The sequence below is a fragment of the Vanacampus margaritifer genome, chromosome 11 (genome assembly GCF_051991255.1).
Source record: "Vanacampus margaritifer isolate UIUO_Vmar chromosome 11, RoL_Vmar_1.0, whole genome shotgun sequence".
NCBI classification, from domain to species: domain Eukaryota; kingdom Metazoa; phylum Chordata; class Actinopteri; order Syngnathiformes; family Syngnathidae; genus Vanacampus; species Vanacampus margaritifer.
The window spans coordinates 11386573-11414187 of NC_135442.1; the positions used below are offsets into that span (position 1 = coordinate 11386573).

General features: G+C 42.2%; 1 protein-coding gene across 2 annotated transcripts in view; it reads left to right on the forward strand.

Annotated features, from left to right (window-relative positions):
- The window catches only part of LOC144060030 (ATP-binding cassette sub-family C member 4-like), a 37716-nt gene extending 27655 nt beyond the window's left edge, over positions 1-10061 (forward strand). Inside the window, exons 26-31 of one of the 2 annotated variants that reach the window (XM_077579136.1) lie at positions 81-236; positions 2933-3022; positions 3483-3655; positions 4158-4263; positions 6322-6456; positions 9619-10061. In XM_077579136.1, the coding sequence (XP_077435262.1) occupies positions 81-236; positions 2933-3022; positions 3483-3655; positions 4158-4263; positions 6322-6456; positions 9619-9684 (726 nt within the window). In that variant the 3' untranslated portion in view covers positions 9685-10061. Of the gene's footprint in view, positions 1-80; positions 237-2932; positions 3023-3482; positions 3656-4157; positions 4264-6321; positions 6457-9618 lie in introns of those variants that run through there. The other variant, XM_077579137.1, reaches the window with a different exon arrangement.
- Positions 10062-27615: the final 17554 nt, after the last annotated feature.

The following is a 27615-nucleotide window of genomic DNA, read 5'->3' on the forward strand; positions in this document are numbered from 1 at the left end:
TTATACTAGGAAGGAAGCAATTTGTCTCTTTGCGGATTTCTCTGGTTGTGTGAGTTGTGTTTTCTATCCATCCCCTGTAGGTGGGCATTGTGGGACGCACCGGCGCTGGTAAGAGCTCTCTGATCTCGGCCTTGTTCCGCCTGGCAGAACCCGAGGGCAGGATCATGATTGACGGCGTTCGCACGTCTGACATCGGTCTGCACACCCTCCGCCAGAAGATGTCCATCATTCCACAGGTCAGCTTGTTATAACCACTTACTACTTTTCATTATTAACATGAACCAAACAGATAAGTCGAGATACAACTGCTTATAGATGGCCGACATATCCTATCATACAACTCTAGGATTTTCTCATGCATTCCAATTCACACTGCAAATGGAAGTAGAATAGTAAAATGTAGTTCCTCTAGCAACGACAACAATCTCCACAGAAATGGTGGATGAACAACCAGTCCAACGTGTCAGTCGCGCTCTAATATTTATCACAGGGGTGTAATAAAAAGTGGTTTGATTTAGAAAATCAGTTTTGATTTAAAAGATGCAGTTGCATCAAATCAAACTGAATCATATTGCTACAATGAAATATATCAAGATCAAATTTATTTGAATATTTCATCATTTTAAAAATCTTTTTCTTGTAATATTTTGACGTTTTTCCACTCCTAATATAACAACATTACTGTCATGACTTTTTCCCTTCTCATATTATGACTAGTTTAACTTGAGGGCTTTTCTCTCAGATTTTTCTTTACTGTGTTATAAATGACATTTAGGGTGAAATTATGACATTTTGTGAGGTTGTTAGTTCATAACCATTCTGTGTCACTGGTTACATAAACCATCATGCTTTTGGCGGCTTTATGCACCTTGCCTATAATCTAAAACAAGTAAGAGTTGTCACTCAGAGGATTTCTCAAAGTGAATGAGACAAACGGACGCCTTGAGACAGTTTAACTTTATTTCCGCTTGTTGAAAGCGATACGGCATTAGGAAAATGCCAGCCCGCGGGTGAGTGTCAGCCGAGTGGAGGCAGGGGAGGAGACTCCCACGGCCCGCACTGCGAAGAGAGCAGCTCCCCATCCCTGACAGGGGATTAGCCCTCTACCCCCCAAACATGGGAAAGCTGCTTAGACGAAGTCTCCCCATCCTCGCAGTCAGAGCCCCCTTGTACCGTCACTTAGCCCCCATCGCAGCCAAAATGCCCAAAAACACTTTCATTAATGGATCGCTGTGGATTTGATAGTTTTCTGGCACTGCTTGGGCGAAACTTTTTCCTTCTGGTCCCAACTCATTTGAGATAGATGTGATGTGACTGTGTTGACTCGCTCCTGCAGCGAAAATCCCAAGTAGAACTACATGCTTTTAGGAGATGTTTCTCTGCATCGCACTAAGTTTTACAAACCGCTTGGATGCACATACATTCAGATCTGAAAACCCTTTTACACTCTATATGTCAAAAATGACATGATATCCAGTCAACCTGTCACATAGAAAAGATTGGGACGCAATTTGAGGTTTCCTTATTTTCTCTTGCAGAATGTCGAGTGTGATATGCATGCGATACATCCTGCAGTGAGGAGTTTCATTATTTGGCAGCCACAGATTTGATTATGATAATCTTATATTAGCATATGGCATTAAAAAGGGGCCATTACAGATTGTATTGAATTACCAGGGAATGACTTTGTAAGAAAAAACTATATAGAATATTTATATATATATATATATATACTGTATATATATACAGCAAACAGAGGGCTTAGAATTGGTGAAGCACATAATCGCTGAATGGAAAGTTGTGCTTGAAAGCGCTTTTTTATCCGACAGAACGGCAAATCCTCAATTAAAGTATGTCACAAAACTAGTTTGAATTGGGACTTCAACTGGCTTAATGGCACGCTGCTATTTTTGCTGTCAGGAATGGGAATTTAAAAAAGGCTTCTTGGAAATAAAGCAGTGAAGCATCTAAGGCACAGGTGAAGTTCTAAAAGTGTTATTTTTGTAGGAAGGGTAGGAATATGGTGTAGTCTTGTCTCTTCACCTATAAAAATGTGGAGACATGAGTTATAAAAATACATAAAAAATCTCACTGTGCCTGACAGTTTCACAGAAGTTCCACTTTTTTTTTAACTCGCATACAGTCAAAACCTGTAAAGTCTCACATACAATCCACTGTGAAGCAAAACACCAATACCTCAAGCAGATCTACCTCAGTCAAAGGCCTAAGTTTGCATGCCACTTTTTTTTGTTTCAAAGAGGCGTTTGAGAAGTATATAAATTGTACATCAGTTGAATAAAGTAAGCGGACTCGCAATCAAAGTAGTACAACACAGTGTCAAGTTATCAAACTTGGCATGTCAGCGTTAACGGTGGTTTACTTCTTTTCATAATTATGCAGTAAGTAATAATGTTAGGTGTAAAGCATATCTGCAACTCTGCTTATGTATTATGTGTTAATCAATGATCTTTTGTTATCACACACAGTGGCCTCGTCCATGCATTTGGAGGGGCTTCTTCACACTGTAATAATTTCGAACTCCTAAAAAGGCTTTACATGTCACATCCTTGCTACAGGTGAGCGCGGCTTGGAAAGTGTCCCACCTGTCGCAACAGTCATTTCACACACGTACATGAGTGTTATTTTTAAGATGACAAGCACTAATCTTTAGCAATGTGGCTACTGTACAAAATCTATTGTATTCACTTCTCAGCCCTATTTTCCTCCAAGTAAAAGATCAACAAAGTGAAGCATAGTTGGCCAAAGCACTGAATGGGACTCCTGAGTGTATCGAGCCTTTTGTGAACATCTTTCCCCCCCACATTTCCTAGATGCGCTCCATAAAGGCCGTCTTAACCCTTTCATGCATCCTAGCCCTAGTCATTATCTTCACTGGCCACGGCCTTCTCTTTCTATATCCATCTATCCGCAGGACCCAGTTCTCTTCACGGGCAGCATGAGGAAGAATCTGGACCCTTTGAGCCAGCACACAGATGAGGACCTGTGGAATGCACTCCAAGAGGTACTCCAGCCTGTCTCTGAATGATTCCCCCTTGCCGGCCCAGGGGGGGATCCCTCTGTCCCCCTGTACAATGCCGCCATTCAGCCTCCCTGCTCGCCACAAGTCATGGGGGGAAATCCCATTAGGGCCATGGGGCCCCGCTCAATGTGCGGCTTGTAACTGGGAAGCATTGAAATTGCTGGGGGAGATGTGTTTGGGCAGTCAGGCCAATCAGGATGAAGGCTCCCCCCACAGTGAAGGGCTTCAGCTCCTGGTCCTGCCTCTGAATGGGTTTGCTGGCCTGGATTAAAGCTCGAGGCTGGCCACAAGAGAGCACTGGCCAAGGTCATCAGTGGACCTGGCCTTGCATTGTGCCAGGCGCTTAATGGGTGTGTTTGGATGCTTCTTTAAAGGCATCTCGGCGGGAAGCCTTTAGAGCGGAGAGATGAAGGGCCGGGGGTCATGCTCTGCCTCTCCGCAGGTGCAGATGAAGGCCACGGTAGAGGAGCTGCCCAATAAGCTGGAGACGCTGCTGACTGAGTCGGGCTCCAACTTCAGCATGGGCCAGAGGCAGCTGCTGTGCCTGGCCAGAGCCATCCTGCGCAAAAACCGCATCCTTGTCATTGACGAGGCCACAGCCAATGTGGACCCAAGGTCGCAGGAAGTGCCACTCAAAAAGGATTCAAATAACCTTACAGGGAGGATTGATACGGAATACAAAATTGACATTTACAAAAATAAACATTTGATTTTGGGCTATTTTTCTCTCATTTTGAGTAGTCAAGCACAATAATACAATACAAACTATATTTCTGGATCACCTGGTGAGATACAATCTAAGCAACCCTTTCACTAAACTGCATTGAAACAAAAATATTGCATGCATGTTATGTATGTGTGCGTAGCCAGCGCAGATGCATCAACACGCCATGTTGTCAAAATAAATCAGACAATCCTAATGTTATTTTGTGTTTACATTTTCTATTCCCCAGTGAACATCCTGACACTTTGTAACTGAGCTCTGATAGCCTTTTTGTTTTGTCACGTCTACAGCCACGCATACCTCGCCGCATTTAGTGCGCCGCGTAAAATCCCCGCCTGGGGCGCTTTCAGAAGAGTGTTTTGTTCTCAGGTGTTGTGTTCTGTGCTACTTTAGAACCGACAGCCTGATCCAGCAGACGATCCGGGGCAAGTTTCAAGAGTGTACCGTCCTCACCATCGCTCACAGGCTCAACACCATCATTGACTGTGACAGAATACTGGTAGGTTACCAGGCTGTAACTTTCCATTGTCCTGCCTTCGAAAGGTTACAACTACATTTATCTTTTAATTGTGCTTACATTTCCCCACATGCTATATGGAACCTATAAACATTTTAACATTCACTAGAAAAATAGCCCTTTGTAGATGCCACATTCCGGCCAGAAGGCATCTTTTATTTTTGAAGGGCCTGCAACAAACCTCCATAGAGACCGAATTCAATCATCGCTCTGCTGTTTTTCTCCTCACAAGCGTTTCCTCTCTTTGAGCCTGCTCTCGTGCCACTTTATCTTTGGCCCTTTTCCTACAACTGCCTGCAGAGGTGCCAATTAGTGCCATTTGTGGCAGCATTTGTCAAGAGTCTATAACAGAGACTCTGCTACTAAGAATTGACATTAGGCTCTGAGGGGGGAACTAAATAAAGCCCCATCAAAAGAGCCTATTCCTAGTAATGATGCTGAGTAGTTGTTCCACATGCAAACTCAACTACCAAGTCTAAACCAGGTGTGGGAACGCTACAGTCTGCTGCCCATACATGACACGACTCCATGTTTTGATCCCACCTGTAATGCATGCAGTTCTTAAAGGTCTCATAGTATTCAACTTTTCCATATTCTAAAATAGTTGTCAAATGTGTAAAATACATGTCTGTCAAAATCGAATATTTTTGCTGTCCCTTAATCAGCCCAAAAAAACCCGCTCTGTTCAAAACAACCTGTTTTAGGTGGCTTTGCTCTCAAAGGGGCTGTGATTTCGGCTAGGTAGCTAATGTTGTCAATGAAAACGACTGGCCATGAGAGCAGAAGCAGTGTGGTACAACTGTACCAATTTGAGCCGGACGGACATGTCTTGTACACATTTGAGAACTATTTCAATATGTGGAAAAGTGGCATCATGTTTTACCGTAAGAAAAAGTAGCATAACGTTACTACAGACACTATGTTGTAGCGTTAGTTTGCGATTGTTTTGGCAGTGGTGGTATTTTTGTTATTTATTTAGTAACCGGCAACTCTCCTGCGAGCGTTATTTTGCCGTGAATGCGTGTAGACATTTACAAGCGGTTATGAATAACACAAACGTACACATTTAGGCGACTGCGCGGTTGCGATGTGCAAGCCGTCTCGTCGAGCGACCGGTTACCATCACAAAGTCACGTCAACTAGGTGGCGAGTTGCCAGTCACGGCAAAATAACTACTGCGGATTGTATCTTGGCCAAACAATACGCGACCGCTTCAGTATTATCCAACCACCGTCTGCTTTATCATATCTGACCTCTTGTAACCAAACAACCTCCACACAACAAATGTAGCTTCCACTTTAGGCACTAAATATATTCCAAATAAAATATTAAACTAACTTCTTTCACATTTGCAGTCGTGTCACACTGTACACACCGCTCGGACCGATCCATTACGTTTGCAAATCCAGGCTTTTCATTAACAAAACAGTCCTTCGGGAAATGCTGTTGGTACACGTCCTTCAAAAATAAAATGAATCCACTGTCTTGTCAAAGACTTGGATCAAGTAAGCAATCACTTGTTCCCGATCGTTGTTTCCCCATTTTTCTCCATGGCGCAGAAAAAAAAGAAGCAGGTAGCTTCTCGAATTTCTGTGGCTGTGACAAGCCTTTAGCGGAGGCAGTGCCACTAAGCCGAGGGGGCGGGGTCAAGTGCAATTCCGTGTCTTGTTGACGTCACCAAGTCACTGAAGTTTAAGGAGGAGGAGAAAGTTGAAGAAGACGCGGACTGACTTTTTTCATACCTGGTTGGATTGGTCAGGCTGTGGCTGCATATTATTGATAGAAAAACCGACTAATTTTCATTTTCATACTATGAGACCTTTAAAGCCCGTCCGCAGCAGTCGACCGTCACACGGCTATCATGCTACAAGTAGATGCTTGCTAATAGTCCAGCAGGACGTGTTTTCTGTCAACACGAGTCACACCAAATGACAGGTTCCGAGCCACCGCCGCTGCTGACAAGAAGCTGAAATGTGAAAAGTATAACACGCAGGTGCAGGCACAAGCAACAAACGACTGTAGTTGTATGTGTGATTGCAGGTCCTGGATGCCAGCAAGATCCACGAATATGATGAGCCTTATGTGCTACTGCAGAACCACCAAGGGCTTTTCTACCAAATGGTCCAGCAGACAGGTCGAGCCGAGGCTGCCGCACTGTTGCATGCGGCTCAACAGGTAATTCATGAAATGATGCCAACAAAAGATTTCCCCTTCAAAATATAGTATTACGAAACAATATTTCCTTTACAATAACGAGAATATACCGTAATACAATGGAATCTCGGTAATTGTATGCCGCAGTTTCTATATTTTTTGATTTTGGACAAATTTTTTTGTATAGATTTAGTCACTCAGTTTTTTTGCAAATAAAAATAAATTACTCGGACGTTAGTTTCCCATAATCAATGCGCATACATCCGAATTTTGTAAGTTGTGGAAAAAGGGTAGTGTTGTTCCGATACCGATATCGGCAGAGGCCCCGATACTGCATTAAAGCAGTGGTATCGGTGAGTACTAACAAGTAACATGCTGATACCATTAATTCTCACGCTAATATAGGACTTTGGATGCAGCATCTTGTGTCTTGCTCATGCACGACATTCACTGATGTGTGACGTGTTCACTGCATGCCGAGCAAAGATATCCTATTGGCCGTTGATTGCTCTGAACCAATGGCAGGACAGCTTTTTCATGTTGAGAAAAAAAATTGGTATAGGTATGGTATCGGCATCGGCCGATACGGCAAAGCTGGATATCGAAATCGGTATCGGAGGCCAAAAAAACGATATCGGAACTAAAAAAAGGGTTCAACAGATGGCAAACAGTATGATAGAAACTTGTGAGTGCCAGCTATTGATTTCATTCAGGAAAGAACGTACCAAAATACGAGTGGCTCCTCCCTTTCCCCTCATCGTCATCTTCTATACGCCATCAATAGTCTTGAATAAAGGTAAAAGGGTGTCTTAAATGTGTAAAACTATATTTCTTGTTTTTTTGGGGGTGTCTAGATTCCAGACTCTTAAACGAATTCATTAGATTTACACAATTTCGGATAGGAAATTTGGGTTCAGTCAGACTTTCTGGAATGGATTAATCACATATACCACATACCAGCACAATATTTTCAACACGATAACCAAACAATGATATGATGATACATGAATAGTACGCTAATCGATAGCTCAAAAGTACTTGGATTTATGTTGATACTTGAGGATCAAACTATCCTTTAGAACTACAGACAATTCATTGATTGCGTTCTTTTTTGGAGTGCCGCTGCATAAATCACAACAATGTTCATATTTGACGCTGGTATATTGATATTGCATCAGAAGTGATAGAATTATTTGCTGGATCCATATTTTTTTCCCCATCATGGAAATGTATAAGTGATACCCAACAACTAACCCAGCACTACACTTTTAAAATAATACATTGAAGCAAAAGATGAGCCCTGACAATGTAAGGACACTTGACTTGATCATTTTCAATGAAAGCACGACAGCCACCAGAACATTAATTTCAAGAGAAATGGTCTCTTTGTAGATTCATCATCCACAGATATGATCACAAAAAGTGCCCATATAATCTTCGCCCCTCCACATAATTTTGAGATCATTTTCGAGATGATTCCTGAAGAAATATTGAGTTTAACTTCATGCCGATTGGGGATAAACTTTCTATGGGGATTAACTGTAATAGAGAATGTCCATATTTTTCTCAGTGAAATTCATTTGTGATGTATTTCCCCCTCGGACAGTGACGAGCGATAAGAGCGGCGGGCTCGTCATTGTTCCGCGCCATTCTCTGCGCATCTGTCTGGGGCGGCAGATAGCATTGCATTGCAACTTCAAACGGGCCTTTGTGCAATGAGAAAAAGTGGGCATCATTTCATTTTCTCACAACTTTATCAGCCGCCGTCCATCTCGTCAGCCAGAGGAGTGAAATGAGTAAAATAGTGATTTGAAAGAGTCAGCACACTGCGCTATTATTTGCTGTGCTGTTAGCCGGCACACTGCTCCACTGGCGGGGATGTATTGTCCAAGCCTTTCCTTTTCCTTTCCCGCATTGTTACGCCGCTTCCCCTTTCATCAGATTACTGTCTAGCACCACTTTTACATTAAATACTGAAATGTTGTGTGACAAGTTTCTATAGTTGTCACTCAAGTTCATACGCATTCAATAATCTGATATCAACCTCTTTCTGCTTTGTGCGCGTTGAAAGAGGCTCTCCCGCTCCCTCTCTGGATATGGCGCCTTGCCGACTTCCTGTTTGCAGTTCTTTTTTTTTGTTCAAACTTTCCTCTGCCGGTGAATGGCATTCTCTTCTCACAAGAAGTTAATAGAAAAGCTCACAAAAATGGAAGCGTTGGATTATACGTTCATAGCTGGATGCTTTTTTGTCATTTTTTCCCCCCCCCTCATGGTTCCAACGCGACCTACTCCACGAACACGGCAGCCATTCAATGCTGTATTTTGCTACCCGTGCAGCCAGTAAGCGGGTAAACCACTACACCATCAGGCTATATTTTGTACTTCAAGGAGTTTGTTATAGTGTGTTGGCCATGCAGTTCTATTTCGTCCCTCCTGACCGCCAGGTGGCGCTGCTGAAACGGCATGGAAATCCCGCACGCGCCACCTGGTGGTCGGGAGGGACCAAATAGAACCGTAGTTACATACGTAACAACAAAACTGTTTCCCCCCCCATAGAGAATAATGAATCCATGAATTTGTTCCAGGCTAGAACTGTTGCCATCATAAAACCGTGACTAACTGTACACACAATATTCTAATTGAAATATTTTCAAACTCATGACTTCTCAAATGTTAGGCAGACCAACTAACAAGCACTAGTGATTCTCAAATGGTGGATAGGAACCATTTTGGGTGGACCACGGACAGCTAGGAATAAAATTAGGTAAAATTCTTATTCTGATTATTCCACTACAGTACAGAGGCATACCAAGATCCTCTTTTTCTTTTTCTTTTCTTTTTTTATATTTTCACTTTCAGAAGGGTAGAAATTGAACAGCATGTTTAAAAACAATAAACACAAACGGATAGCACACTATTAGTCAAAAATAAAGTAATATATAAGGTAAGATAATGCCGTCTCCTGTATGAAGAATTCAAGGCTTCCCAGATCAATTGTTGCATCCTATCAGCAGGCCTGAACGTTTCCCCCGTGTTAAATAAGCCACTCGGGCATGCTTGAGCGGCTGACAAATCCCTTCAAGCCAGCGCCGACTGCAGCTGTCATAAACGCGGCCGCCAACAGATCGTGGCCGCGATTGTGCGCTCGTACGCCGTGACGCCGCTTTTCCCGTATACTTTCAGGTGCACGAGAACAAAAAGCGGGAGGCGCGCCACCTCCAGGACGTCGTCTTTGAGACGTCTCTATGACACTTTGGAGAGCGTCTTTGACCGAGTCCTAGCGGAAGTATTTATTTATTTGGCTGTACATTGGAATGTCCACTTTGGTGTGTGTCTGTGCCTTTATTGATAGTGTGACTGTTTACTGATAACACCTTGCTATGTTATATTGTATGTGCAATGCGGGTTTCTCGGGGGGTAATTCCAGCCTGTGCTGGAGATTGAAAGAGTGCACATATTGAATGTATTCATTCCATTGCACTAAATGAATGACAGCTTCAATTCTCCTTGTTGAGTCACACACACGGGAACCCGGTATTATTTGGGAAAGGAGACCTCACTAATGATTGTGCCTTCTACTCCATTTTTTTTTTTTAAATAAAATAAAAATGATGAGTCTTCCTGCACTTTGAACATCACCACCGTACTGTACTGTATGTCAACTTCAGCTCAGGGAACAACACTTAAAAAATGTAGCATGTATGCTTGAAAACACAACACCTAAAAGTTATGTTTCTATACAGCAAGTATTATTTTTTTTTTTTTTTAGTTTCTATACGTGAATGTATAATGTCATCAAACAAATGTTAATATCAAACAAAGATAACCCAAGTACAGATTTTAAAGGATGTTTTTTTTTATTTTTTTTTTTATTATTATTTTTTTTTTTTAAATTCAATGCCTAGCCATGTGTGAAGCACTTCCCCCCTACAGCCTAATAAGTGGCTGGGCCACCCTCAGTAGCAACAACTGAAATCAAGCATGTTCTATAACCGGGAAAGAATTTCTCACATCTCTGTGAAGATATCGACCCGCTCTTCCTTGCAGAGTTGCTTTAATTCAGCAGCACTGGAGGGTTTTCGAGCAACGGCCTTTTTAAGGTCATGCCACAGCATTTCAATCAAAATTCAAGTACGGACTTTGACGAGGCCACTCCAAAACTTCCAGTTAGGTTTTTTTTCCCCACTGGATGGCACGTTTTGGATCGTTATCCTGCTCTAGAACCCAAATAGTCTTCAGCCTGAGGTCATGAACTGATGGCCGAACATTCTCCCTCAGGATTTTCTGGTAAAGAGCAGATTTCATGGTTTCATCAATCACAGCAAGTTGTCCAGGTCTTGAATGAGCAAAGCAGCCCTCGACCATCACCATGACTGTTGCTATGATGTTCTTTTTCTGAAAGGCTGCTACATTTATGCAAGACGTAATGACAAATATTGTTCAAAGTAAGACAAGCCGTTATGTTCATTTTGGTCAGTAGTGTTTTTCCACTATGGAAATTTGCCATGGATGTCCTTTTTTGCCCAGTACTTTATTCTTATTAATAATAATAACAATAATAATATTTATTGAATATTTTCCCCCTTGATTAAATCTACCGTTTAAAAAGCTTGTTATGTTTAGTTGGGTTATCTTTGTGTCTGATGTTTCCATTTTGTTGGATGATCTTAATTGGTAAAGTATTTGACAAAAACGTTTTCTCGGTATGTCCACGTTTGCGTTCATTTAAGCTAGCAGTTCCACCAAGTAGAGTGGAAGCTGTGAGGTTGAACGTAGCACGAGTCCACCTCCGATTTAGTCACATTTTTAATTTCTCGTTGTAAGGAATTAATTTGTCTTTTGCAGAAAACCCCACTATCATGGACATTTGTAATGCCCTTGCGTGTGGGAAAGGAGAGCCACAGTCGCGACACACTTTCAAGCTACATATATTTATTTATATAATATAACTATTGTAACTGTTTGACATGTCTATAGGATACAAGGTACATGCAATAAAAATGTCATTCCTCAACTTGACTTTTTGTCTTTCTTGCCTGGCATTCATCGAGCGACTCCAACGATGTGTTTGAGTGCGCCATGTGGCGTCTTTGCTTAATTCAACATGTCAGCGGCACAATCACGACGACGGCCCGATTACAATGTCATTTTGTCATTAGCGCCTCAATTAGCAAGCGAGCTGCACATAACTGCGGACGGCGGGAAGAGCTGAGAAATGGATGAGCCGCGCTTAGCAAAAGCCACACATTTTGGCGCGTGAAGTGCGACGCACACACGCGCAGACGTACACAGAAGGGAGATTTAGACAATTCATTAAAGCCAGTGAGTGTTGAGCCAGCGTCATATTAAATGGTTACTTACTCTCAAAGAGCCCCCCGGGAGTTGAATTGTTGCCTTGCAAATAGATTAAAGTTTACATTGAAAAAGAGAAATGGAATTGGGGTGGAGGGATTGAGGAAGTGTGGGGGCGGGTGGCGGGTGGCGGGTGGGGGGGTTAATCAATAGCATAATGGGCCAGTGAGAAGGGCCTGCCTGCTGCCTCAAATGAAATTACCATATTTTTAATCTTAATTTTCCACTCTGTTTATCTGACAGTGAGGATGTGCAATCCAAACAGATAATGAGACAGTGGGATATTGACAGAAAGGGTGGGGGTGGGGGTGGGGTGATGGGGGGGCTCCGGAGTGCTTGTTTCAGTGATTAAACAGCGTGATCGGTGATTACTTTGTGTCGCCGTGTCAGGATGGCGGCCAGGGGGGACCTCGTGGCAGCTGGAGCACCTGACACAGCATTGACAAAGGGGGTGGGGGGGTCTCCACAATGGGGGGGTTCTAATGGCACTATCTACATCACAGTCAGCATATTATTCCTCCTGTTCACCGGCTGATAGCTGCCGCGCACAAGTTTGCACAATAAGTATTATGAGGCGGAAGGACACCCCGGAATAATGGTGTCATTTAATAAGTGTGCAAATACATGTGCTTTTAATGGATACGGTCAGCACAATGCCTGAATAAAAATGACAAATAGTGTCACTTAAAGAGAAACTCCATTTAACTGACTGACATACAGTCGATGAGTGGACGATAACACAAACATGCTCGTCGCACATTGTTTAAGGTTTTGTCCCGGGCGTTAACTTTCTGCTTTGCCAGCGTTTTCTTTTGTGATAGTTTTTCAAAATGGAACCAAATTGCGCAAGCGTCTGAATGGCGGCAAGTTAGCGAGCATCCGACCCCGTCGGCGAGTACTCGTTGAGGGGAGACGGAAAGCGAAAGTGAGGGAAGTGAGCGAGCGAGCGAGCGGGATTTCGACAGGCTGCGCTGAAATTAGGAGAATCGACTATGGCGGCTTTGTTCCCGGCTGGTGACACGGGGGAGCGTCCCACCCCCTGGAGACGTTGCCGTGCTGTGTCTTTCTAAAAGTGACTACAAAGTGGATGTGTGACAAGTTCCCAAGGCCTGATGTGAGTGTGTGCGCGGCGGGTGCGTGTGTGTGGCAAAGCCAAACAAACAACAAATGGCGCCTCTTTAAAAGCATGTGATGTCACTAGAAAATGTCACTGTTAAAAATAAGTCTGTGTTGATGGTCGTTTGTCGATTACTAACTCGCTGATCATAAATGCACGTGAGCACGCTATTTGCAATAAAAGCTTGATTTTTACCCAGCATGCTTCAGCCGCACTCTGCGGTTAATCACCTGCTCTGAACTTGGCCCACTTCCACTCACACAACAAATGGAGTTGACATAAATTCACCTTAACCGTTAATAAAGTCCATTACAAGAGCTCTCCAGGATAATAATAATAATAATAATAATAATAAATTTGATTAATAGGTGCCTTTCAGGACACTCAAGGTCACCTTACAAAAACTGTTAAAAACATACAAATACAATATTAAGAACAACATAAGATATAATAAAATGAAAAGATACTGGTAAAAATCCATTTTGTCTGGTTTTCTCATAGGAAATAACTAATAATATAAACAGAACTGATTAACTCAAAACTATCATCATCATTAAATGCTTTTTTGTTCTACATAACATTTTAAAGGGGACATATTGATGTTGGCTATTGCAAACAAATTGGTCTCTGGAGTGCCATTTAAACCATCAAGTGTGCAATTGAACACGCACAATGGTCAACATTACTGCTTACAATTTTTTTTTTTAATGAAGGAAAAGCAAACTAACAAAAATAATCCAAAGTATTAAATGTAAATTAGATACGTATAAAAAAAAAAAATCTCATTTTGCATTACATTTTATTTATGTATTTTTAATTTATTTTAATAAGAATGAATACATTTGTGTGCACACTTTGTAATTTATTTATTTTACAAATATGTTTTAATTAATGTTACAGTCAATTATTTAACCAAGTATTGAATGAATTACAATTCTGAATTAATACTAATTTTAAGGGGCAAACATCTCAATTAATGCAACCAACATTACAAGAGACTTGATCAGGTAAATGCTTGATGGGCCGTGTTAAAGAACCGCACAGGTCATATGCGCCCCCCTGTGACCCCCCCCCCCCCCCCACCCGGGTATAATTTGCCTACCTGCCTGAGACTTGCTTATTACGGTGAACAAAATCACTCTTTGATGTTAGATCCTCCAATACTTCAACACTTTCACTTCCACTATGGCTTCGACGAAACAGCACAATGCACGTATCCCTTTTTTGAGAGTGTCCCACCCCAAAACTACTTTGCATACTTTATGAGTTTTTAAATCCCAGGCCATGCTCGGCCACCTTCTAAAAGTGCCGTTTGATTCTCCCGCCTGAGAGGGAAAGTGTGGAGACAATAGCCCGAGGGGGGGCTCAGCTCATCAGTAAATAAGGCTCTTTTTTTTTTTTTACTTAAAGGCCCTGCGCTTATTGGTGATGTCATCCCTTTGTCCGAGATTGATGAAGCTTGGGGAGGGGAGGGGGGTGGGGGGTGGGTGGTCGACTCTGTGTGTCCATGTGTGAGTGTGTGTGAACTCCAAAAGTTGCCAACTCCCCCTGCAGACTTTGATATCATTTCAAATGTATGACATTTTAACTGCGACATTTTAAATTGAGACTCCTTGGTGGCAAACTAACCGCAATGCACTTCAAAGTTCCATCGGGCTCGGAGCGGGTTTGATGTGTGTGTGTGCGTGGGCGTGTGGGTTGGGAATTTATCTGAGGGAGGCCATGAGAGCTGTCTATGTTGTGTGCATGTCATTGGGTGAAGGTGGCGACAGCATGTGTGTGTGTGTGTGCGTGTGTGTGTCCCTCCATTCTTGTGCGCTTGCATTTACGCGGGTCCAAGGGCCCAGTGTGTCTTTTCAGGTTACGTTCTCATCATTTCTCCTAATGTAGAGAGCCACAGGCTTGGTGGCAAGCGCACAAAGCGCCTGTTGTACGGTTACTGTCAGCTCTCTCAAATAAGGCTTCCTGTTCATTAGACTTCTTTTCACCTCGCCACAATGCGCCGGCTTTGCGGCAATGGCCAGTCGACGCCCATCTCTTCAATGCCATGTGAATAGTTCTAAATAGTGTTTATGCAAGCCATTGTTGTCCATTGTGTGTCTGGTCTTAATGCACAGTGATTTGCCTGCTTTTGTGGCCCCCGGAGACATGATCTCGCCCATGCGGCTTCAGATGCATGCCAATAAACAGACGAAAAGTTAACTCCCAGGGGACAATGCTGCTGCATGCCTGATAAAGTGGGACGCAACAACAACAAGCCGCTTCCTTTATAAATTGGACAACTCTGACCCGGGTGGAGGATTTAAAAAAAAAATCTTCTCTGCCTTTTAATTTGATGACAATTTTGCATCATTAACAAAAGGGGAAAAAAGATGGCGGACATAGTACCAACTTTGACCTGTGAGAGGCAGCGTAGTGCCAGAGAGCATCCAGTCAGACAGAAAATAAGAATAAGCTCGGCTTAACAGTTAGCCTATCTGCTAACTACAGTATTATAATAATTATATATAATAATATTTCTACCACGTAACAATGACGATGACAATCACACGAGTCGGTGGCTCGGCCCAACTCGGTGTTGACAGCACATCAAAATTCACAATTGTAAATATTGATCAAGTTGAACAGTTCCAATGTTTTTTTTTTATTATTGTATGGGAAGCATTGCATATGTCGTGAATGTACAGTATACATTTTTTTTTTGGTCCAAATATTGACCCTTGCGGTATACCACAGGTGACCTCGCTGTTCTCTCTCGTCTACAAAATCGATTCGTGCCATTGAGGTTGATCGATTTATTCTAAATCCATATTGGTTGTTTTTAAGCAACTCGTGTTTATCCCAAAAACTATTTTTAAACGATTTTTTTCCAGTATTTTTCTTTTAGTAGTTGGCAACGACTTGTTTTTCCTGATTTAAATATTGGAATCACGAACAGTTTTCATTTTGCTGGGGAAGGATTCTAATTGAAATGAATTTGAAAAAAATGTGAATCAACAGTAACCAGTATTATTTAAAGGGGAAGTCAACACATTTTTTTTGTAAATAATAATATGTTCTATGCAGCACCACGAGTCTAAATATGGTACTCTGGTTAATATTCCATCAGTGGAATTTGAGGGCGGCCATTTTGCCACTTGCTGTCGACTGAAGATGACATCACAGTTGTTCAGGTCTCTGGTAACAACCAATCACAGCTCAGCGTCAGAAAACAGGTGAGCTCTGATTGGTTGTTGCCGGAGCCCTGAGCAACTGTGATGTCAACTTCAGTCAACAGCAAGTGGCAAAATGGCCGCCCCCATGAGATGGATAAAAACTGCTGGATTTTGCTTCATAACTCATATTCCACATATGTAATATTCATCAGAATGTCATAGTTAGACTAGTGAGGTCACATATATTATTGTCAAGAAATGTTTAAGGTTGACTTCCACATGTTTTATTCCTAAAATTGTTGACAAGTACTAATAAACATTTCATATATTTATGCGTCTTGAATTTTAGGTGGTCATTGTTTGTTTTAATGACCCCCGTTCTAAGGAACATGCAGGAGCGCATGGAGAATCTCTCAAAATGGAAATTGTCAGACATCATGATCACGAAAACACCAATTAAATCCATAGCTTCCGTCATGTTGTCTTTGCAGCAACTCCGCAGTTAAGTTGATGCGGCTGCTGCAAGATTAGCCTGACGCTATCGGCCTCGCATCTGATGCCGGGATGTCTCCTCGGCGGGCCGATTTATTTCAACGCTGTGTCTTTATTCTCGAAGCCATCGGTGTGAAAATGGAAAAGCGGCTCAGCAGCCGGCTTGGCTAATCTGACACACATCACCGTGGAAGAATAAAAACGTGTAAAATCTGGACGATCATGTCAAAAAATGATCCGATGGAAAGTTTACGTCTCAGGATTCCCGTCAGTTACTTTTCTGTTTTGTGGCAGATTTTTAATTACAATGTATTCAGTTCACTTTATTTACCTCGCTATGCTACTTGTAATGACTTCGTATTGCTAACTGCATGTTGCAAGTGCTTACCATTTATGCCGACCATTTACGCATCACCGACCGCATCACCGCCGGTGAGTAACTGATAGGCCACACCATTCACCGCTCGGCACAAAAAGTCGAAGCTACAGGCGGCGCACGTGACGCAATGCTCGTGTCAAAAAGCAGTCAAGAATGCGCAAGGCGGTAGGAGGTGAAAAAAAAAAAGATGCTCTTTAACGCATGGCGGCTGATTACAGGTGAGACGTAACCGATAGTCGGCTTGTCATTGTTCTGAGATTTGACGTGCGTGATGGCCTCCGGCATCCTTCGGTTGAAAGAAGCCAAAAATGAGTGGCGGGCCAACAAGGAGAATGTTGGGACATTGTGATCTGTGAGGCTAGTGCAGCCTCGGGGCGCATTTACACAACAATGATTTTGGGAAGACAGAATTGGGTTTTGTGAAAAGTTTCATGTCCTCAAAAAATTCAACGAGGACATAAAAATCAGAGGTCCTAAAGGAGACGTGTGCTATTGATGTACAATTAAAGCAGTTCCCAAGGTGTCATTTTATTCATTTTCATTTTTTTCTTAAAATACTCATACCGGCAGGATCACAAAACTAAGCCCCATCTTATGAGAACTTGATTTATATCACAACACACACTAACAAACCTCACAATATTTGCGTTTATTTACAAAACTGTGTCATAACACATTGCAGTTTGCAACAAACATATGGAGAAAAAAAAATTATCAAAAAAGATGCAAGACCGTCCCAAAACACAAAGATATGAGGCTAATGATGCATCCAACAACAGTGCAGCCCTTCCAGGCACGTGCAGGAAGGGGCTGGTGATTGTTATGGGTGCCAACTTTGTATCCCCCCCATTTGGTGTTGCTATGCCAAACTACAACTTTTCAAAAATGACGAATTTTCCGGCTCAAGAACATTGTCAAATAAATGACGGTGTTTTTATTTAAAAGCGGTGCCACTTGTGTTGTCTTTCATTGCTCATACACGCTTGCTTCTACATTTGACCTCCATTAGCCCACCAGGTGCGTTTCACATTTGATTTAATAGAGCGCAGTGGTGAGGTAATTGGCCGTCCGCCACCGTCCTCCTCCGAGCCACTTTTCTTTTCACGCCCACCGCTGACTTGCGTTGCTGCTGGCCCATATTTTCATTAGAGACCTCCTTATCAAATAATGAAATAAAGAATCTGTGTTTCGGGGGGCCCGCCGCTATTACCTGGCGAATCAAAAAAAAAAAAAAAGGACTTCCCGTCTCATGTCTTGTCTCTTGTGTTTGTTAATTTGCTGGCCTCGTGCTACATACTAATGCCACTTGCAAGAGAATAATGACACACAATAAGCCGCTTCGCTTCCCGCCTAATTAATAACACAGACAAACTAAAGTTAATTGAAATTTGAGTATCCCCTCGTTTAACTCGAGAATAATACAACCGGCCGTGTTTTTGTTGTCGAATTGCTCTAATAACTTCTTCCTGTTTGTCACATTCCCATCGATCTCTGGGATGGCGAGGAAGTATAAAAGAAAGAATCGTCTTAGCTCGAGTAAACAGGAGGCGAAATAACCCCCCCCCCCACCACCACCACCACCACCACCCCCCCGACATTGATTCAGACTCACACATTAATATTCACCCTCCTCCGGATAATCACGGCAAGGTGTATGATTTGTTTTCATTGATTAAGTGACACGGCGCCGCGCGGTTATTAATATAGTTTGCATTGATATTATTTCTGCATTAACAACGCTACGAGCGCGAGATTGCACGCGAGATGCAAATGAGCAAGCAAGCGAGCTCTAATCAGCGCCGCTTTTGATACAAAATCTTTACAACTTTAATCAATCTCTGCGGACGAGCTTTACAAACTTTTGAATGGCGCAGTTTTGTTTGTTTTTTTTTCTTCCTGAAGAGGCTGCGCCCTCCTGTCAGATAGCTGGCGTGTTTTGCAAATTAGAAAGCCTTCCAGGAATATGAATTAGGTCGCGCAAGCCCGACCGTCGCATTCTATTCAACGCCGGCGAACATTTCACTTAACAGGAATTCTTTGCCGCTAATGCAATCAGCTCGACAATTCCCACCTAGCATGGCGCTGCGGTGCGCACAAAAAGACACAATCTGGCACCGCGGTATTCCATTTTTTCTAAAAATTATTTTTATTTTTATCACATCTCTTTTGTCACATTGGCCTATGAACGGAAATAGCGAGACAAAATAAATACACAGATAAACAGGAGGGCTGTCGCTGCAGCTTTTATGCGGCGTTATTCCCGCGCCAAGAACATTTCTGAAGTTAACGGTATTTATGCTCCCGCGGTGTTGGTCACAGTCTGTCACACTTTATTTGCATCTGCATGTCCGATTAACAAATATGACATATTCCTAAGATCAGGCTCCTAGCGCTCCAACCACCCACCATGGCAATTAACTGTCTACTAAGCTAACAGGCGGAACGCACATGCCTGACGCAAGCCAGTCGCATATCAAGCGCGCCTCTCCTCTGGAGATGTTGTGTCCTCGTGAATGCAAGTTCACGGTGAACAGGTTGACTTTAGGATCTTGAAAGATACAATGATGAAGGCCGAGTGCAACGTCAGCAAGGGTGGGAAGTACTCTTGGACGCATTCAATTGGCTTTTTCAAACTAGTCTTCGGGGTAGCTTGCTATTGCTGCTTATGATGGAAAGAAAACCGCACAAATCCAAGATGGCGGCATGTTTTTAAATATGTCACCAGAAAGCCACTTCTGGTGATTTTTTTTCCCTTCAAAAAGTACTGACAATACTTGTGGTTACTTAAGATGAGTTTTTGTCTACAAACCCGTAACCAGATTTTTTTTTAAATTATTCCAAAATTTTGTTAGATCGTCAAATTCATTCGGCTTTACCAAGCTCATCATGTCTTCAAGCCTTTGGAGAAGTTGATCCAAGCTCGTAACTGACGCTTTTACAACTGGGAAGGAAAACAAACGCACCCCAAAAAACTGATTTTGCGGTGCCAACAGCGAGTGGCTAAATATGGAGCTTCTTGTGAGAATTTAGTAGGATTTCAGTCATTCAATTAAAAAAAACTACTGACAATTTTGGGGGTTTACTTTTAGTATTTTGTGCATTTTAATTTGATTTCTAAAATTTTAAATAATTGTAAGAATAGATTAGCGCTTCCAAAGTAGGTTTTTATTTATTTTTTTGTGTTGATGCAAGAATTTAGTCTAATTTTATTTTATACAATATTTGGAAATTGAAAAGAAAGTAGAGTGCAGAAGTAAATTATTTTCGTATGTGAGTTTTTTTCTTGAGTAATTTCACACCTAACTTTTTTAAGGGCAACATTTTGGGCTAAAAATGAATGTTGTTGCTCATCACTTCGTTTTCTTCTTTTTTATTTTTATTTTTTATTTTTTAAATAAGATTTTACTAACAATAATAGATTACAAACCATTTTAGGGGGTTACTTAAAAAAGTGCTCTTTGTATTCTGGAAGTACAATATAACATTTTGAGATGAGCATGTCAACCTTCTTTATGGGGTGTTGCAGACTCACTAACACTGTGGAAATCATCCCTTAATTGTATTTGCTAAAAACATACATTTTTTTTTACATTACATTTACATTAATTTATTATGAAAACACTACCACAATGTTTAACTTGACAAAATATTTTGATACTTGAATAAGACAACCCAAATTTTATCATTCATCAGTATGACACGGTGCAGTTGATCACCACTGCAAATTCCAATCACAACCAGACCAGAACCTCTCTGATCTCATCAATCCAAACTGCTCATTATTATCTCGGTAAAGGCTCTTCCTTGTATTTGCTTTTTTATAAGACCGCCTAATGCATTACTGCAAATAAGAAGCGGCGATGTCATCTGGCTGCCGCCGTCATTTTCATTTTATCCCAGGCGGCATCTCAAGGTAGAGCGATTGTCACCAAACTAAACTATCGGTTCTGCTTCTTTAAACCACTGACCGGCGGGGCATAGCCAATATGGAGGCTAATCCATTCTTGTGTCTATACCACGGGATGCTTATGGAGGCATATTTGCTTAGGGCAGCCATGCAAATTATTACTTACTGCCCCCATAAGCTGATAACACAAATTAGATCCCCATTAAAGTTGAACAATGTATGTAAAATGAGAGGAGATGTGGCAAGTGATACCTCGAAGGGATGCTTAAGTCGCACGGCACTAAAATATGCCTCATGCTGGCAAACTTCAAAAGTGGAGAGATGTTTATCCTCGGGATTGGAGGGTTCATAATAGTAATCTCCTGCGCACAGAGGCAGCTGCCAGGTGGAGGGTAGCGCAGCGCATGTTTATGAATGGAAATCATTACGGCGACTGGGGAGCATACCAGCACGGACCAGTGATACAGAACTTTTTCTATCCAAGAGCTCTTAAAAGTTTGGAGTGCAGGCGGCGGCCATTCATTCAAGTGAATGTGGGTCATATTTGAGAACAATAACCCCGTTAATTCCATCCCGCCCGCACCTGAGGGGCCCCGGGGAGCACGCGGGCTTTGACGCGGCTGCCCCCAACGCAACGCGCCCGCCGCCTTCCTCGGCCTTTTGGCTCTTATCTGATGAAGCGCTTTAATTCGTGTGCCCGACACCTCTCGCGGGCGCCACTGCACATGCTGGCTCGCTTTTTAAAGAGGTGGAAGTGCTGTTTGCCGTGCGATAGACCGCAGAGGAAGTGCTTCAGGGGCTAATTCGAACCCTTTTACTTGTTGTCTTTGAGCCCCTTTCCCTTTTTTGCTCCTCTGGCCGCCTGATAGGATTCATCTTAAAACCTCCCCCTTTGTCCGTCCGACCGTGCGGTCAGCGCTTTTTTTCGCCCTCTCCGGACTGATGACTTTTAAGCGCGCGGCGGTGAAAGAGGTGAGGCCGAAACACAAAGGCAAATTAAGGGTACGAAAAACACTCGCCATTGTCCCATTGTTGAGGGTCACAAATCGTCAAGTAAAAGCAACACAGCAGTGGTTGAAATGTATTCGCCTCTATCCCGTTGACCCACAGCACCCCCCCCCCCAATCCCCCCCTGCGCTCGCCTCTCTTTATATTCATTAGATTCATTATAGGCCACAAAGGATTGCCAACAAAACAGCTTGTGATTTTAGTTGAATTCGTCCCCCTCGGAGGCCTGCAGGGAAATTAAAGTAGGTGGCTATCACTGGAGGGAGGGGGCAGGTTTGACACATCTGAAGCGTTCAGTGATGCTAATAGCCAAGCGTATCCAAAATACACAGGAGCTGACCTCAAACAGATTGCAGGGGTTCAGAATCATTAGTTTGCAAATGAAGCGCGAGTACATTGCTTCAATGGCGGAATCATCCCACTCTCAACCTTTTGATTAGTGTTTGTCAACTCCCCCTTTTTCCGCCGTCGCCCGCCCCCGCCCACTTGCGCGCCAGAAATTAATAAAGCAGACATAGCGACACTTCTCCGAGCACCTGTTAAACAAAATTGCACTTAAGGCAGGAGTCAAATCGCAGCCATGTTGAAATTGCTGTAAAATCTTCATTTAGATGACGTCCCCGGGGCCCGCTCATTACTTGAGATTTATATAGCATTAGTTCTGCCTCGCAAATGTGCCGCGCGCCATTCCACCTCAGTGAAATATGAAGAGCTTTGATAAAAAAAGACGACAACAGATTCTCTCATTTGAGAAGCAAAAAAATGCAAAACCTTTTAAGAGGTTGATTAATTCAACTTGTGGCACGCAGCAAGTTCTGTGGCCTCGAGCGCCCGATGCTGCACGCTGTGAGACGGCTGAGCGGCAAACTGGAGGCTGCCGAGAAACGAGTGCGCCGGCGAATTAGGCGACACCTGCAGATGTTCACTTTCAAAGCTGGATAAAGAGGTCAAAAAAGCTTGTCAAAATCTTCAACGGGAGTGGGCTTTTGGAAGCATGTTTACATGCTGTATATCAGGAGAAATACAGTACGGTCTGATGTCTTCATTCCAATTTCTCCATTCTTTTTTTCCTGCTTGTCACATATTTGTGTGGGCACGTAGGGGCTCAAGCTTTTGTGCCCCCACGAGCCAGGAAAAGAAAAAGAAAAACATTTGCATCTGCCCACTGGTCTGCTTAAGTGAAGTAGAAAGAAATCAAAGTCAGAAGGCGAAATCTCTGCTCTGTATTCAATACAATTTTAACATTGGAGTGAATAAACAGCACCATCTGATGGCTGTGAAGTTGTAGTCAGCTTTGACAGACACTGGCTTATTTGATACGGACCCCTGGGCAATGTGTTGCAGGAACAGGAAGTAGAAAGCAAGGCTACTCTGCATTCAATATAAAATAGATAAAGAGCCCTGGATAGAGCTAAGGAATAGGAAGTACAAATAGAAATTAGTGGTACAAAGTATAATCACGACGGAAGAGGATTAGGGCCAGTGAAGAGAGAGAAAAAAAAGTTTGGCAGGATTCTCACTTTATTCTCAGAATTCTGACTTTAAAGTGAGAATTCCGACTTTAATCTCAGAAGTGAAAATTCTCACTTTAAAGTCCGAATTTTGACTTTATTCTCAGAATTCTCACTTTAATCACAGAATTGTCTTTTTTTCTCAGAATTCTCACTTTAAAGTCAGCATTCTAACTTTAAAGTGAGCATTCAGAATTCTGACTTTATTCTCAGAATTTTGACTTAAAAGTGAGAATTCTCACTTTATTCGCAGAATTCTCACTTTAAAGTCGTAATTCGGAGAATAAAGTAAGAATACTGCCAACCTTTTTTTCCTCTTCACTGGCCCTAATCCTCTTCCGTAAATCACTGATCTGCATTAAATGTAAAACATTTAACTCATTCACTGCCATTGATGACTATAGACGTCAAAGATCCATTTTAAGTGGGCTGGCAGTGAATGAGTTAAAGAGCCCTGCTCTCTATTAGGGATTGGATGAGTACCGAAACCAGATATCGGTATCGGACGTTACCTGGCCTTATTACAAGGTATAGGTACTCATTACGCCCTCTTATGGGCGTTTAATGGTCAGGAACTAGAAATTACAAAGTCGAAGAATTAGATAGAAATTTGCCATAAATTTCATGCAATTTTAAAGGAAAATGCTACATTGGAATGTATGGGCCTTTCTTTAAAAATGCAAAACATGCTGCAAGTGACAAGCATCGTCTGCAAGGGAAGTACCCCAAAGGCGGGATGGGGGGTTAGGGGGGGGGGGGTCTTCTCGCAGCAGTCCCCCCATTGAGTTTGTCTGTTTCAGTGGCCAATCTGTTTTGTTCTCGGCCCTTTTCAATTTGTTTACATTTGGCCCCTACCAGAGAGGACAGTCTATTGATTTATTGTCCCCGCTTCCTGAGAGTGGCGTTAAGAGCGCACAGACCCCCCCAACCCATCTTCGGGCTCCGACATTGTGTCCCTAGATGCTGGCCCCTGATACAAGATGGGTAAAAAGCGAGAGAGAGAGAGAGGGGGGGTGGGGGTGAAAGCGTCACAAGGACCTCACACAAGACAAACGCGTCAGGCGGCTACACGGAGGCCCGAGAGACAATGTTGCCTTGCGTGAATAGTAAACTCTGTGGGACGTTTACCTCCCACGGGGGAGGGATGTTTCTTTTTCCACACGTATATATATCTACACATAGTTTGTATTCATGTTTTGTGACATCTCCTTTTGCAGATTGATATTCCTGAAGCACCTGTCTGAAATTGCACAGAACAATCTCAAAAAGTGCAATAGAATCATTTGGGATGAAAGTTGAAATGCTATTGTCACGCAGCCTTTGGCTCCGGCTCGCATGAAGATAAACAATTTCCCATGAATATATGGCTGGCCTCCTCTATCGAGCCATCACAGAAATCGGGACGCGGCCCATACTGAGCCTTTTGTAGTCCATTAAAAGAAATCCTTCCCTGTGGCAACCGTTTTGCCGCTTTCAAGTAGATAAATTCCTTCCAAGAGGGATAAGAATGCATTTCTACAAAACTGCATTAAAGAGTAATGTTTGTCAGCGGCTCAGATAAAAACTTCACAATTCTTTTTTTTTTTTTTTTTTTCTTCTTCTCTTTCTCCCCTCAGAGGCAGCAGCAGCCACAAATGCATTGGCAATGTGTAAAGCTGATTGGGGAGGCTGCCTACAGGTTAGCAGGCCTCATTTCCAATCTGTGACAGCAATATGGGAGGACGCGCGCTCCATCCCGATTGCTCGCGTCACAACACGAGCCCTGGTCACTCTATATATGGAAATCTCTGTCTTCGGGGCGAAATAAAAAAAAAAATTAAATAAATAAAAAGAGGTGAGATTGGCACTTTAACCCCGTCGCCCTGCTGAAAATATGTTTTAGTCCGATACATTATACTAGTGCGAATTATTTATCAAGACGATACAAGCTTGATATTTCCCCAAAATAATGAGATGTTGAGGTGGCAGCTGGAATGTTCCGGTCCGGCGAGCAGCATCTATGAATGGCGGGAAATGAAGTAAATATGGCGGGCTGGGACACAACGCCAGCCGAATGTGAACGAGCAGAATGCTTTGGTGGCACCGGACGGAATCATTTCTTTTTCAGGGATTTCCTTTTGTGGTGCGGATTGCAGCATCGCATCTGAAATCATAAATGCTTTAATGCATGATATTAAAATGCTAAAATACTACACACGTTTGTTGCTAGGGAATGGATCTTATTTTATCAACAAGGGCACACATCTATAAGGGGAGAAATCAGTACCAAACTGGTGAAAAGATATCATTTGAAAGTTTGTATGAAAACGGAGCCAAATAATCTATTCATCATTTTCGATATTCATTCTTACTGGAAAGGCAGGAATCTGCTCAATACATAAGCAAATGTTGCATTTTAAATGCTTGTGTAAAAGTAGGTCATCTTGAATTCCTTTTGTTTAATGTAAGATATTTTTTCTAAATAGACATTTTAAATAGCTGAAAAGGTGACCTATGAAGCACATGTTCAAAATAACATTCAACTGAGATTTACATGTATTTGTTTAAATTGGGTGGTCAATTAGAGAGTGAAACGCTGTAGGCTATTTTGCCGATTATTAAGCAGGCACTCATTGACTTGACAAAGGGCGTTTTTCGATTAACATTTTCCTATTTTGTTCTTTTCAACAAAATTAAAGCATCACATGAGGATACTTCAGTATGTTTTGGTACCAGGGATGAAACAAAAAGTTCTTCTCACTGAAGGGACACGTCATACAATAAATAATAAAAGATCAGATTAATTTGATTGAGGTATTCATTTAATAATCCAGTATATTTACTATTGTGTTTTAGAACTGCTGTACATCAGAATGAGTGCTATTCTCTTTCACCTTCACATGATAGACAATAAAAACAACTGCTAAATTAATAATCATTATCGTGTCAATCAAACCTGAATATTTTTGGTACCGCACTCCGATTGAATCTTACAGGGTTACCCAATATTGTGTCTGGTGAGTGCATGTAAACAATGACATACTTTTCAAATTGTTTTCCTCAAGCATCTCACACGTCAAGAGTCTTTTTTTTTTTTTATCTCTCCACCAACACAACAACACAAATAAAGTTGAGTTGAAAGAGGCCACCTGTCGACATGCCGCCTTTCTGGAACAAATTCACGCAGTTGTTGCAGTCAGACAAAGCGAATGAAGAGGAAAAATCCATTCACATGTGCTGAATGCAGCCGAGGTGCGTCTCTGACGCTCTCTTTCTGTGCAGCAGAAGACTTGAAAGAACACGACAAGTGTTTTAATTTGACGCTTTTCACACGTCAGGTCGCACAATCAAGGTAAATCCTGACGTCTGTGATTTTACCACGCATTTAAACACACGCAACGTGGACTCATTGTTGCTGTTTGAGGAGATGGATGCAGTATTCAATTTCATATTCGGTGCATTTTAAATTAAAATGATTTTTGAGGACGTGACGACAACATTAAATACCATCAAATATTGGTGAAACAAAAAGTAGAAGTAGCTGCATTCTTTCTTAGAATTAATTAAATGAAGTCAATTCACACTATTCCCAGATCCATATCGAAATCCACTTATTGAATGTCCACTATGTGAACAGACTTGACACATTATTAATGGATTCTGATTTGTATTTTAATTTTATTTTAATCTAACTAAATATGATAAACTGTTGTTTTTGGTACATAAAAAAAAAAAAAAGTTTAATATTTATTTTTTTGTTTAAATACAAAATGCATTTTTGTTGTCTATTTCAACTTATTGACTGAATTAGGCAAATCAAGTGACTGGAAAGAAGGAAAAAAAAGAAAAAAAAGGTGTCTTTCTAGTATAGCTCGCCGCCTCCCCTCCACCGCCACGCCAAACTCTTTATTTTTGTTGTATTTCACCCTCTCAGAACATCCCAGCGCCTTTCAGGGCCTCCTTTGTTCTTGGTGAAGGGGTCTTTTATTTGGGGGCGGGGGGGGGGGATCTCCAATCTCAGACTCGCGCTTTGCCTTGATGCAGATCTTCATTAATCTCGGGGGCCGCTGCAGGCTCTCCGGCAGCCTGACGTTTTGATGGGAATTGAATTTGATAGCGTATTGTGACTTGTATGGAGGCCCACAATGGCCCGTGTTCCTTCCTGTGTCTGCGCACAATCGGAGAGACCCAATTAAATAATTTGGTACAATGAAGGCGCACAAAGGAGGACGCAGGCACAAAGTGAGGGCTCCAACATTTGAATTCTACCTATTTCTGTA